Consider the following 15391-nt stretch of genomic DNA (forward strand, 5'->3'; position numbering starts at 1 on the left):
GAATTATATTGATTGACAGTATTTTATGAATTATTGAACTTGTGAATTTGAGAAATTGGTTGAGATTGAATATGAATTTGAAACAGTGGTTAGAAAATTATTGGAAGTGCTTTTATTTCAGGTATTTGAAGAACTGATTTCTCAAAATACAGAGGGAACTCTATCAAAATTTTTATAAAATTTGGTAAAAACAAAATGGACCAAAAATATTAATTTGATTTACTTTTAATCATATGTTTTAAATACCTATTGGAAAATGCTCACCACTTATCAAAAATAAGAAAATTGTTTTAAAATCTCTTGTAGGGTACTTAATGAGTTATCGGTAGGTGAAGTTCGGTAGTTCATTAGGTATTCTACGGGATCATGTTATACCTTACAGAGGGGTAAGGTGTGACAATGTCATATTCAATTTTATAGCGTTTTTTAGTTTCTCTTATAATTTGTTATCGTAGATCAATTGGCTTCAAAATATAGGTTCACTGTAGTATTCAAATCATCAAATTAGTTATTATTATTTTAATATAAGTATTGAATATTTTTAATATATTTGAATATAAGTTTTGCTCTTATATTATTTTTGCGTGAATAAGACCTCTTTGTAGATGACATTCTTCGTATATGTTTCTTTTTTTTTTTTTGTCTTCATTTCATCTTATTTGACTTGATAAGAACTTTCGTAGTTGACATCGATACTCCTCTTAATAGTGCTACTGTTACATATATGTTATCAATGGGAGAAAATATCTTTCCACAAATATACACTAATATTTAATACTGTTTATCCTTAAATTTTGTTTATTGTCATTGTAAAGCACAAACAAATTGATAATTGCTTTCTTTTGAAATGGAGTGTGTATCCTTCATTTGTGTACAATAGCGATATTCTGGATAAAAATACTTGCTTCTTAGCATATTGTCTTATTGTTATTTTCGCATAAATTACATGCCTCCCAAATTTTCTTTGAATGTTGAGCACTAGACATCTTTTATTGTTTGAAGGTCATCAAATAATTTTGAGTCTTTTATATGGCTTAAGAGCAGTCTTGAATAATACCTCTCACCTTCTATCAAACTCACTGCTTTTATACATCGTATTACTTGCCTTACTTTTTGTTAGAGCCATAATCAATCATACTTGTTTAATTCATCATGTGTTAGGGATTCACTGTACAATAATCATTTTGCATCTTCATCAATCAAGCATATTCTGAAAAACTTTGCTAGCATTATTTTCTATACATGATCTCATTGCACAACATATTCAAGGATCGTGATAGGCATATGAATTATTTGATTAATTTTATTTTTATGGCTTTCGTATTTCAATGCTGAAAGAACTTGTTTATGAATTTTATGACTTATTATTATTTCACAATAATAACAAATATTTCTTAAAATAATTTGTTGGAACAATGTATCCCTTGATAAAAATTAATGTTAATAGTTTATTTGACTTTTTTTTAGGTGTAATTGGCTTCAATTAGACTCAAACTTAAGACTCTATAACACTAAAAATGATTCCAATATCATTGAAGTAAAACTTATTAATTTTTTTTACATTATTATTTAAATTTTTATTAAAAAAACTATCTTAAATATATTAACTAAATGTCATTAAATGTATGTATTTTAATAATAATTTTAATTACTAATAATAAGTGATGCCTTTATTTTTTTTTTTCTTAAGAAAATTATGTTTTTATATTAAATTGTTTCGCTTAACATTTTAAATCTTATATTAGATAAATAAGGTAAGTATGCTAACCTGGGTGCATTATAAAGTTTTTTTTGTTAAGTTTTTTCTAATTATTTAAAACTAGAAAAATATATATTTTTTCAAAAATTATTATTGATATATGGACTTAATATTAATTTCTAGAGTTTAACATGTATTTATTATCATTGTTACTATAGTTTCACCTTTTGCCTTTGTCTCTTACAATTCGATTTATCTCAGGATTTTGATAATCTGAGCTTTGTTTCTCATGCCTTGCTAATATGTTTTGATTTTTCATTATACTTCATATTAAATGCTTGTGTTTATTGTGAATGTTTTTCTTCTTATTTGGTATTGTAACTTGGTTTCATCTTGTTTGACCTTTCTTCTTTATGCTTTACTTTCGATGATAATTGCAATGTCGTATAATTATGAGATGTAGTTGTAGGTACAATGTTTATGTGTTAGTTGATTCCTTCTGTACAGATGTCGCAAGCCACATAATAACTATTATGCCCATTTCAATAAAATGAGCTTAAATAATCGTTTATTATGCCAAGGATTTTTCATAGACAGGCCTTTCTATTGAGTCATTTACTCGAAACTATTTTCCTCATAAAATCATTCTACTGGAATAATGGCCTTATTCAAATTTGATATCGATTTTCTTTTCATTTTCCAACTCTAATGAAATTATTCAAGAACCTTTGGGGCTTTAACCTGTGATACCAAGGTAGGTAAATATTATTATATATTTATTTTTGAATTAGTATTAAGAAAATATATAATATATGTATTTTGTTAGATATGTACCGGAAAAAAAACACATTCAATTAGGATCCATTAATATGTACATCTTTTATATTTCATATATTTTTAATCTAATAAAAAAATTACTATTTCCATTCTAATCCTAACAAAGTACAGTAATACAGTTATCTGCTGTTAATTATTGTATAGCTTTTTCGTTATATATATTTATATTTAATTTTATAATTATAAATGAATATTATTATAAAAAAATTAATTAAGAATTTTTAATTTATATAAATTTTAAATTAATTTAAATAATAAAAATAATATAATCGTAAGTAATAAAATTAATGAAAGGCATTTTGGAAAATCTTAATATTTTATCCTTCCCATATTTATATAGTATACAGAAAATTAAAGTATAAAAATTTTTTAAAAATAAATTAAAATTAAAAGATAAAGTGAAATATAAAGCAAAATTTAGAGATTTATCTCTATTCTTTTGGCTCGTACCTAAAATAATAAGGGGAACTTGTTTAAGGGTTTTGGTAGGCCGCCGGAAAGAGAACCAGACTCTGGCATTAGCTGTCATCTCTTTGGGCCAATTCAAATCTTTAATTCCCTTTTCAAGAGAGAACAAATTCCCATACCAAATGCCTTATGAAAATGAAGAATTTCACCATCAAAGCCAACCCTACCAGAATATTTAATTCACTTAAGTTCACAAAAACTTACCACTACTACGAAAAGTTTAAATTAATAATTTTTAAATTAAATATTTATATTTAAATTTATATATTTATTATAAGATGTGATTATGAAAAATTTGAGTTTATATTATGATAAATTTAATAATTATTTAGATTAAAAAATTAATAATTATTAAATTAAATATATTTATTTAAATTCGAACATACATTATACATACTCTAATTAATTTTACATAAATCTTGATATAAATATTTAATTTAATAATTATTAAATTTATTTTCTTATAAGATCAAATTTATATTAGATGTACTTTTTATTATAAAATTTTTAATTAATTTTATATAAATCCCTATGAAATTGAGATTATATTAGTTGCAGTCATCTTTGATAGTCTCCTTTCTCTCAATCCATCAAAGACAAAAGGCCCAATGGCCTAATTTCCTCTCTAAAGCACCTGTCAAACACCCCCAAGGAACAGTTGCAGAGTTGCTCTTCTTTCTTCTTCTCTTCTCTCACCATGACAGACAGGGTTTACCCTTCTACTAAACCCGCCACTAACGGCACCACTACCATCACCAACCCCTCTTTTCCGGCCACCAAAGCTCAGCTCTACGGAGCCAACCGTCCTGCCTATCGCCCTCAACCCCAACGCAAACGAAGCCGCCGGAGTTGCTGGTGTGCCTGTTGTCTCTGGGTAACCTTGATCATATTCATTCTCCTCGTCCTGGTTGCCATAGCTGGTGCCATTATCTACGTTATCTACCGTCCCCAGCGGCCCACCTTCTCTGTCTCCGGCCTCAAAGTCTCCTCTCTCAACTTCACTTCATCTTCCCAGCTCACCACCAACATCAACTTTAACATCACCGCAAGAAACCCAAACAAGAAGCTCGTCTACATCTACAACCCTGTCACTATCTCTGTAACTACAGAGAAAGAGGATATTCTTATAGGCAATGGCTTGTTACCCTCTTTTGTGCATGGCACCAAGAACACAACCTTGCTGAAAGCTACCATCACAAGCAGTGGTCAACAGCTAGACGATATCCCTTCTAGCCAATTGAAGACGGCTTTGAAGAGCAAGAATGGCTTGGGTTTGAAGATAGAGTTGGAAACTAAGGTGAAACTGAAGATGGGAGGTTTAAAGACACCAAAAGTTGGGATCAGGGTATCCTGTGAAGGGATCAAAGTCACTGTTCCCAGTGGGAAAACGGCAACCACAGCTTCAGTATCTAACGCTAAGTGCAAGGTTGATTTGAGGATCAAAATCTGGAAATGGACTTTTTGAGATGGGATTCATCTGTGTTTAATTTAGAAAATAAAAAGTGTGATTTTTTTTCCCTCTTTTTAATTAATTACATATATGTTATTCTTTTACTTTTATTTTTTGGTTTATAATTTTTTCCCTCTTTTGTTCGTGATATATTTGTAAATTGAACAAATTTAATTTGGTGATTGGTGGTAGTAGGAATCACAAATTTTATTTTGTCATATATAGATTTAAAAGATTTTAATTTGTTTATTTTGATTTATTTAAAATATTTAGTATCTTTTTTCAAAATTTATTTAGTGAATTGTTTTAATTTTAGTGTATTATTCTTGCCATTTTAGTAACGATTAATTATTAATAATTAATATCTAATAATTAATAAAATAGTTATTATAATAATTAATAATTATTAAAATAATTAATATTACCAAATAAATTTAAATAATTAAAATAAAAGCTGATGTACCATATTTTTTATCTCATTGATAGTTGACCACACAAGATATGAATTAATGGTAAGTACCAACTTGGTTTAATTTGCCCTTAGTAGAAGGGGCACCACCATCCACCAAGAATTGTTAGCTAGCATTTAATTAAATTGTTCATTATTACATATTGTTATAGCTATATATATTATATACAATTAGTGTCTGATTCGCATAATATTTATATTTTTGCTATAACAACAAGCATTTTATTATTAATTCTCATGGTTCTTTGTCGAGTTAAATAAGAAATTAAAATGTTTCTGATGAAATTGGATTTCCAATTAGTAGCTCACCAATCTTCTGCTAATTATTTGATTTTAACATCCTTTTTATTATTTAAAAAATATTTTAAAAAATAATTAAATAAAGTGATTTCCTGCAATTATTATTAAATTAAAACTAATTAAACCTTACAAAAATCAAGTTTCTTAGTAATGTGTACAGAAAAAAAAAATTGAAGTTTCTTAGCAAAGATCTAATTAACTTTTTTTAAAAAAAAAAAAAAAAAAATCTTTCTTGGGAAGGGAAGCATCAGGCCAAGAAATGCAATTCCTCTGGAAAATGATCATTCACAACTCAGTTGAAAACGATATATTTATTTATCTATTAATTATTTAGAAAAAAAGAACAAATCGGAAAACAAAATAAGAATAACCAGCTGGCTTTTCCTTTGTTTCAAAGCTGTAGTGGGGTAAGCTACACAAAAAAATCCATGGTGGGTAGTGGTTGTCATGTCTCTCCCAATTAATCTGTCACAAAACTCTAATTTCTTCTAAGGGTGTCGGTGGAAAAATGTGGAAGCAGAAGACCATGCATGTGCAACATATGCTACCTGCAATGCGTGCTGCCTTCTTCTTATTCTTCTTCATCTTTTTAGTGTTTTTCACTTGCGACCATTTTTTATTGGTCCTTCTCATGTGAATCATTTCTTCTTCAAGGACTCTTATATCTATTCCACAAGATTATCACTAATATTTTAATGAATTGCATTATATTTCTTTTTCAAATCTCAGATTATGCTGAGCTTTGATATCAATTGTTATGAATTTAAAAAAAAAAATTATGTTCAAATACCAAGTTATTATGCTCAGCTCTTATTTCAATTATTATGAATTTTGAAGATTTTATTTTGAAACTATGAATTTAGAAGAATTATTATACCTTAAAAACTAATTATTGAGATGAAAGAGGTTAAATATTTGTTTAGTTATTAAAATTATTGTTGAAAAAAAAAATAACTCTTTAAATTAAAAGTAAATTTAATATATTTTAATAATAAAAACTTTAAAATAATTAAATATTTTTAAATTACATTTTTGACCTTTCAGCTGCATTTTCAAATAAAGCCTGATTTGTAATTACATTTAAATCCCCTTTGAAATTTCATACTTTTGCATTCCAAATTCCATACATAGTTTAACTAAGATGATTACAATTTCCTTTGCAAAAAAAAAAAAAACTAGGATGATTGCAGAAGTAAATATTTATGAAGACAAACATATCACATACTATCATATATTGTAATGTTTCAATTCTAATAAGTATTAATCCATATATTATTAGAATATTTGCTTATAAATATAAACTTAAACTAATATTTTATTTATTTCACGAAAAATATTTTTCATATTTTTTAATATTTGGGGTATTCAACAAAATGAACCAATGAAAAATATTTTTCTAATCAAAGAGAAAATTAAGTCATTTTTAAGGAAAATAACTTTCTTTTTTTTTAAGTCATTTTCTATTCTCAAAACTTTGATAATCTTATTAAAATATAAAAATATTTATATATGCATAATATCAATACATACTATTAAATTAACATTGCAATCAAATAATGAAAAATATTTTCATAAAAAATATTTTTTTAAAAAATATTTTCATATATAAGTTATATTGTACAAAACAAATGTAAACTGGTTTTATTTGTTTTGTGAAAAATATTTTCTTGAAAAGTATTTTCACATTTTTTAGGGTTTGAGACACTTAAAAATAATGAAAAATATTTTTTATAAAAAAAAATCAAATAATTTTTAAAGAAAATAACTTTCTCTTTTCAAAAGAGAATATCATTTTTCGGACTTTAATAATTTTAATGAAATGTAAAATACTGACATAAACACATATCATTAATTTAATATTGTAATTAAATAATGAAAATATTTAAAATATATATATATTAAATATAAATTATTTTTCATAAAATAAACAGAAATAAAACATGAATTCCAATAAAATTCTCCCCTTTTTTTAATATATTTGCATCAATGTGTGTGTATATATATATATAATGTAACAATCCAAAAATTTTAAATTATAAATAAAATAATTTTGGACCTAATTGTAAACCTCTAAGAAGTTGAGGGACTAATAATGTAATTAGAAGTAAAAAAAAAAAATTAAAACGCAGCAAGCCCCTCCATCCCGTCTCTCTCTCTCTTCCTCTCGTCTCTCTCCCTCTCCCTCTCCCTCTCCCTCTCCGTTCATTGCGTCTCCGGCCGACCCAGTGGCTGGTGATGGGCGACAGAGATCTGGCGAGCTTCCACTGGTCCCCATCGACATCGGCAACCCCCTGGACAGCGAACAGCGGCGAGAGGAGGCTGTAACGTGTGCGGCAGCCACGTCCTTTTAGGCTTGATTTCGGCGATTCCCGATGGGGTTCGGGCCAGTGGAGCGTGGCGCTCGACTCCTGGGACCACGGGCTTCCCATCCCGACCAACAGTGCTCCATTCCATAGAGGTTTTAGGTGAGTTTCGAAGAGTGAGAAAGAGGAGAGAGAAAGTGACGGCAGTGGCTTTCTGACCACTTTTCTGGCGATCCGACCGTCGGATCGGAAATCCGAGGCCACCGATGGACTCAGGACGACGAGATCTTCGAGATAGGATCGGTCTCACTCCAATCGGACACTATTTGAAAAAGGTGATAATCGGACGGTCCACATCGCTTTGTGAGATTTTCGCACTTTTCGATTTCTAAAAATTTAAAAATAAATTTATGATAATTATTAATAAAATTTAGAATTAATTTAGGTACAATTGGATCGAGGATAGCTCACCGGCGCTGAGACCGCATTATCAGCCATATCCGACGGCTCGTCTTAGAACATGGTCGATATTATAGTCAATCCTAGCCTTTTTAGATGTTCTGGACACGTTCCAGGTGTCAGAATTGGCATAGGTAAACCTGAACTCTAAGTTGCTCATTTTCGACTAATATCGATTTAGAATAAAATTCACAAAATATTCGTGAATGATCAGAAAATTATAATTTCTTTTGCAATAGCCTTATAATATTATTAAGGACCCCAGGACAAAATTTTAGAATTTTTAGAGCTCATTTGGGTAGTTTTTGCAAAAAGGCTAGTTATAGGGGCTAAATTGTAATTTATCAAATTGTGGTTGTGTGATTGGCGGATAGAGAACTGTATTTTGAAGCCTTTTTCAGGTTGAGTAGGTCCTAGGTATAGGGGAGACTCTGCCGGATTTTCGGCACGACTTAAGACATCTTTGGTCTTTTCTTAGTTTGTATCGAGTCAAATATATTAAATAATTGCTGTGAAATTGTTAGGTGAGCCGGGATAGTCTTCCTCCTCCGCCCAGCCGCCGCAGTGACTTTGGTTAAGTCTGTGAGTAAAATATTAATTTTAATTGTAATTTCAATATTATTATATGTTCAAGTATGCCCATGCATCACTTATAAATATGTATCTATGTAGTTAAACACTAGGCACGTTTTATAGTGGATTCATAAATGTTGAAGTGCCATGGATGTTGTTTGTGGTAATTTGGAGCAGTGTGTGTGCGTGTGGTATGGTATTGGATATGGACAGGACGGGTAGACACGGCTTGAGAGACACTCGCTGGGACCTGATACTTTTGGATAGACATGGCTTGAGAGACACTCGCTGGGACCCGGTCCTTCTGTTTATTAAGCGAAAGTCCGGCTTGAGAGACACTCGCTGGCAGAGGTTGGATAAAGAGGGCTGTATAGGGGATCAGCTCCCATATATGTATTGTTTGACAGTGTTGGGTGTGTGAGTGCTCCAAATTGCCTTTTTACTGTTATGATATGAAAATATTAACGATGTTGTATTTCACTCCACAGGGTGCATTAGCTTTAGATAGCTATAGAGATTATGGTTAAAATTAATATTTTACTCTCTGAGTCGAACGCTCACTCCTGTTTACCTATTTTTCCAGGCTACAGGAGGAGACTTTTTTCAGAATAACCTATTCCTTTCCTCGCAAGTTATGAAAAAAATTATTTAACTGTATTATTATTATCTAAATTTGTATTTTAGAACTCCGCATGTACTAGTAGTAGCATTAATCCTGTCAGAGATTGCATGAATTTAAGTTTTTGTATTAACAAAAAGAAAATTTATGAGTTTTAAATAGTTTGTAAATGATGTAATAGGGCTGAGCTGGGCTCCCCTAATTTTAGTTTTTGATAATTACTGGGTTAAGCTGGCCCGAAATAAAATTATAACAGTTTAATTTAAATTATTTCATATGCATATTGGGCCTAAATCATGGGCCTGGACATGGGTTTGAGAATAATAAGGCTTACTACGGGCCTAGGGGGCTTTATACCGACCCAGGTCCTAGTGCCAGTCCGGCCCATAGGTTGAGTCGTGACAAGAGTGATATTAGAGCTTAGGCTCCAGATTCATGGGAAGTACATGTCTAAAGCTTTAAAAAGAGTCCAATTAGGAGTTCACATGCGAAGTATAGGATTCTGTTTCGTCTTTTCCTGTAATTTTTTGTTTCTAGATTCTGTGTTATATCTCGGGAAATATAAGAGTGCCTGAGTTAGTGTCTTGATTTTCATGGAGTACATAGAAATGTGAAATAGAGTTAGCAGACATGTTGAGGTCTGCCATGGAAATACGTTCTCCAAGAAACATTATATTTCTATCAGTATGGGTCTAAGTGTTGTGCCTATCTAGTGTTAGGCACGAGTACATAAAGGTGAGTTTTGATAGTATAATTGCACTAAATAAGGGTAAGGATACCACTGCTGGCAGTCATCAGTGGATGACCCAGTCATAGTAAGTTTATGATAATAGTAGATTCAAGAGAGATAAGAGATTAGGAGACCTAGTCTATCAGGACGTATCGTAGTAACTATACAATGTTTTCAATGTCTGCTCTATAATCTGTAGATTACAGTACCAACATGAGATTATTGTGTAGAGCTGCGTGCATCCCTGTGGTGCTCCATAATGAGGGTATTTGCGGATGGCCTCTGTTTTGGTACAATTATGCCAGAACAGAATTTTATATCTGTAGAGGAGTTGGGAACTCCTGGTTAGGGATATAGAGCTAGAATATCAAAAGGTCACAGTTGGGTGGTAACTAGAGTCAGTAACTCGGTTATCCTAGCATGAGCTCAAGTTACATTAAGAGTTGCCATCAGACCAGAGGTTGCTGATTAGTTGCAAAGTAAATGTGACATATATAGAGTGAGACCATCTGGTATTCGGTATGGAATTTTGGATGGTTTTTGTGTACGATAGATGTTTTGCTTAGAGCTTAATGAGAATAGTATACCTTGTGTGTATCAGCAAGGTGTAAAGTACAACCCTACTACCTAGGGAAGGTCGAAACTATGAATTGATGATTTACAGAGCTATGATATGATAAGAGAATTATTAATTTGACATGGTTTTGGCAAGGTGATAAATGTAATACCTTTGTTGCAGTAAGTTAGGGTATAGTCCTATCTTTTCAGAAGGGATCGAAGGTTATTACTAATAATGATGACTTATGGAGTAGTTTCCTAGATGGGATTGTAGCATGAGATAGAGAGTTGTTAGCTCAGGTGTTCTGGAGAGGGTACAAGTTCCATGTAGGAATTATAAGATGAAAGATCAAGATGTATGTAAGCCTTTAAATTGAATAACGGGTTTGGATACCTAGTATTTTAAGTTTCAGCTAATTAAATGGATATGAAAAATTAGAGTTGTTACAGATCCCCTCCCTAAGGTAGTAGGGGGTAGTATGTAGTCCAAAAGGGTAAGAATAGAGATCACACAGGAGAAGTATGACTGCTATTTCCTAAGTTCATCCTTAGCTTCTTAATACTTAAGACTAAAGTATACTCCAAATAAAGTAAAAGAAAAAGGACAAAAGTTAGCATCAATAAATCATAGAATATGTATATATATATATATATATATATATATATATATATATATATATATATATATATATATATATATATGGAGTGCAGTACAAATGCAGGAGGAGAGATAGCCTGAATGCTAGTAAAAGTCTAGCTAGGGTAGTTAGAGGATCAATTTTGAGTAACATTGAGATATAGATGACTTGGTAGGGATAGTGGAAATGTATAAGTTTCTGATATAACAATCAGGTTCAAAAAGAAAATACAGCTAAAGGATGGAAGAGTGAAAGTTCGAATTTGGGTAAGATAACAAGAGTTGGCTAAAGAATAAACTGGAAAAAAACAGATTATGATAAGATTAGGAAGAATAGAGCCAAAATACCGAGGAGGTGAATGTGGTTTTAGGAAGGGTAAACGAGATAAAAAAAAAAAAAAAAAAGGATAGAGAGCGTAGAAAAGGATGGCATTAGGAAGAACATTGTTAAGTTATGGAACCCAGAAGTACAGGACTTAGAACAGGTCATAATTGATGTAGTGTTAGGAGCCTGAGCCTAGAGCTTAGATTTACAGGATTTGGGTTAGACCTTATCTGTTTTCTACCCCCAAGGTAGGATAATGGGGCAATGACATAAGAACCCTTTTGGTTGTTGACAGTATAATGGAAATTAAGCGAGGTGTGCGACCAAAGTAGGTAGTAACTGTTGAGCGTGCTGTGATAACTTGAATTGTATTATCAGATAAAGAAGCAAGATCAGTAGGAGTAAGTTGGATAAAAGTCAACATAAGGGATATAAATATGCAAGATGAGGGATAATGTCACAGAGGCTTGATATTAAAATTAAGAGTGGTGAGACCTAGAGTCAAAAATTGGAGTTAGAAATCTATTTTCAGTGTGATCGATAGAATAATTATGTAAAAAAAAAGAGAGTAATAATAAATAAATAAATAAATAAGTAATAGTATGATAATATGTAGCAGAACGCTAATAAAGGTTATAATAGGACAGGATAGGTATAGGTGTAATTATAAGATATTGAGAAGTACATGGATTAGAGGAGTGATTGTTGGTGAAATTGGAGTAGATCTGAAAGAATCTGTGAGTGCTTTTATTCTCTAGAATATAACTAAGTATAAGGAGTATTTGACAAATAATTATAAGTATGGAAGATAAATAGAGAGTAAAAAGGAAATAACAAATTCTAAGATGATATGTTAGGTAGGACAACAGTATAACAAATGGTAGATACAACTGATATCTTCTAATAAAGCACAATAATTACAAAGAAATAATGAAACTAAAAAGAGAGACTAAGGGGTATGAGCTAAACCTTGTTTATCAAACAATGGTATACCATAAATGGTGGGAGAACATTTCTCCTTCTTTTTAAATTGGCTCGTATTTCGATTCTAGGAGATTATGTTAAGAAGAGAGGTTGTGTTAAAGTGACTCAATTAATTGAAAATTTGATGGGCGTTAGTACATGTCCAATCTTTTGAGGCAAAAATGACGATAATGGTGTACCTAATGTTAAGTATGAAAGAATGATCAGAGAGGTGACAGGAGTTAAATTGAGCTAGTTACTAGGGCTTACAACCCTTTTGAACTATAAGCTGGAGGAAGTGCTATTTGCTAATGAGTTACAACGAATGAAATTGTTGCTAATGGGAAAAGTTAAGGCTGAAATTTGGAAAGATATGGGTAGTATATGTGATTATATTAAGGAGAATGAACACGTGAAGTATCTTATTCAGAATTAAGGCATGACACATATTTCCCATAGCCGTGTTAGTTCATATGGAACTTATAATTTATGGGGCTCCAATCCATTTAGGATGAGCAATTTCCTACTAAGGTTGGTAGGGAATGATAATGTTCTGATAGGTAAGTTGGGAAAGGGGATACAAAAAGAATTTTCTACAGTTAATTACAAGTGTTACGTAATGTGAAGAATGTGCTTGTAGGAGTTAATTGTAAAGTTAGAATTCTCGAAGTAATGGAACTAGTAATCAAGATAAGACTAAGAAAAAAAAAAAAGAAAGTTAAAGTTGATGATGGGATGGACATCCTTGAAGGAAAAGGTGTAAGGGTGAGACATGACTAGGATTAAGGAATAAGTACAACAGATTGAAAAGATATCAACAATACCAGAAATAGGAAAAGGAAGTGGATAAGATCCAAATGATAGGAAGAAAGCTCGATAGAGCTAATTAAAATGATGAGGATAAGAAGGAATAGGTATGCTAGGAACACATTAAGAGATGTTTGAAATCAGTTATTATGAGATGATAGATTAAAGGAATAGTGGAGCCTCGATCTAAGTGCTAATTTGTCAGAAGTAGGTCACATACTAAGAAGCTTTAGGAATAAGTCTAGATATTTCCGTTCTGGAAAAGGAGTGGGAAACGATAAAGTCGCATAGACTGAGTTGTCAAGGAATATAAACACTTCTATCACCTAGAAGGAGAGACCCAGTTCACTTTCCAATGTTGATAAATGATACACTTGGCCCTTGGAGGGAACTCTACCTGACTAGTTACATAAGAAGGACACAGGTTAGTCTAAGTACCTTAGTAATTGCACAAATAGATTGGAAATTTGAAGTATCATGAAAGTGAGAAGATGCATTGGTACTAACCGTTAAGGTCAAAGGACAAGTAAAGATTTAGAATAAGATGCATATGATAGGTGCTACAGAAAACATCTTATAGAACATTATAGGATAAAGAACATAAGTCGTGTCCTTGAAAAGCAGAAAGTTGAGGGATAAGCGCCAAGGTTGATTGAAGTTATGAGACATTAAGTCGAGTACAGAGAGGTATTGTGAATACTTGAGATGTCAGAAAAATGGTTAATGAATAGCCAAGAGATAAGAGCATTTCTAGGAAGAGATGATGACAGTTAGGACACTGTAATAGAATCAGAGAGTAGTAAAATGTCATCTATAATATATAAAGAGCTTAAAAAATAAATGTTTTACAAATCTTTGCATAGCTGAAAGAGTAATGATTACACTTGTTCTAATAATCTTCTTTTCCTTATCTCTTATTTATTCGAAAATTCGAGGATGAATTTTTCTTAAGGGGGAAAGAATGTAACAACCCAAAAATTTTAAATTATAAATAAAATAATTTTGGACCTAATTGTAAACCTTTAAGAAGTTGAGGGACTAATAGTATAATTAGAAGTTAAAAAAAAAAAATAAAATGCAGCAAGCCCCTCCCTCCAGTCTCTCTCTCTCTCTTCCTCCCATCTCTCTCCCCCTCCCTCTCCGTTCACTGCGCTTCCAGCCGACCCAGTGGGGGGCGACATGCGGTAGAGATCCCGCGAGCTTCCACTGGTCCGCAGCGACACCGGCAACCCCCTGGACAGCGAACAGCGACGAGAGGAGGCCCTAACGCCCGCGGCAGCAGCGTCCTTTCAGGAGTGATTCCAGCAGTTCCCGATGGCGTTCCGGCCAGTGGAGGGTGGCGCTCGACTCCTGGGACCACGGGCTTCCCATCCTGACCTACAGTGCTTCATTCCATGGAGGTTTCCAGCGAGTTTCGAAGAGAGAGAAAGAGGAGAGAGAAAAAGTGACGACAGTGGCTTTTTGGCCACTTTTTCGGCGATTCGACCGTCGGATCTGAAATCCGAGGCCACTGATGGACTGAGGACGACGAGATCTTCGAGATAGGACCAGTCCCACTCCAATCGGACAACGTTTGTAAAAGGCGATAATCGGACGGTCCATATCGCTTGGTGAGATTTTCGCACGTTTTGATTTTCCAAAATTTAAAAATAAATTTATGATAATTATTAACAAAATTTGAAATTAATTTAGGTACAATCGGATTGAGGATAGCTCACGGCACCAGGACCACATTTTTAGCCAGATCCGACTGCCTGGTGGCTCGTCTCAGAACGTGGTCAATATTATAGTCAATCCTAGCATTTTCAGATGTTCTGGACGTGTTCCAGGTCTCAGATTTAGCATAGGTAAACCCGAACTCCAAGTTGCTCATTTTCGGCTAATACCGATTTAGAATAAAATTCATAAAATATTCGTGAATGATCAGAAAATTATAATTTCTCTTGCAATAGCCTTATAATATTATTAAGGACAGCGGGGCAAAATTTTAGAATTTTTAGAGCTCGTTTGGGTAGTTTTTGCAAAAGGGCTTGTTATAGGGGCTAAATTGTAATTTTTCAAATTATGGTTGTTGATTGTTTGGGTGGGCCCAGGAGGGGCCTTGTGATGTGATTAAGTTGTGATTGTGTGATTGGCGGATATAGAAGTGTATTTTGAAGCCTTTTTCAGTTGGGTAGGTTCTAGGTATAGGGGA

The 15391-nt window shown here is 32.3% G+C and overlaps 1 protein-coding gene across 1 annotated transcript; it reads left to right on the forward strand.

Annotated features, from left to right (window-relative positions):
- The first annotated feature begins 3540 nt into the window (after positions 1–3540).
- Positions 3541–4556, forward strand: LOC110654783 (NDR1/HIN1-like protein 13). The gene has a single exon (XM_021810885.2). It carries the CDS (start codon positions 3702–3704, stop codon positions 4467–4469), a length of 768 nt encoding a protein of 255 aa, XP_021666577.2. The 5' UTR covers positions 3541–3701; the 3' UTR covers positions 4470–4556.
- The last annotated feature ends 10835 nt before the right edge of the window (positions 4557–15391 follow it).

This window comes from Hevea brasiliensis, chromosome 6, assembly GCF_030052815.1.
Source record: "Hevea brasiliensis isolate MT/VB/25A 57/8 chromosome 6, ASM3005281v1, whole genome shotgun sequence".
NCBI lineage: Eukaryota > Viridiplantae > Streptophyta > Magnoliopsida > Malpighiales > Euphorbiaceae > Hevea > Hevea brasiliensis.

Coding starts and splice junctions, on each gene's coding strand:
- LOC110654783 (XM_021810885.2), top strand. CDS start 3,702: ATGACAGACAGGGTTTACCCTTCTACTAAACCCGCCACTAACGGCACC.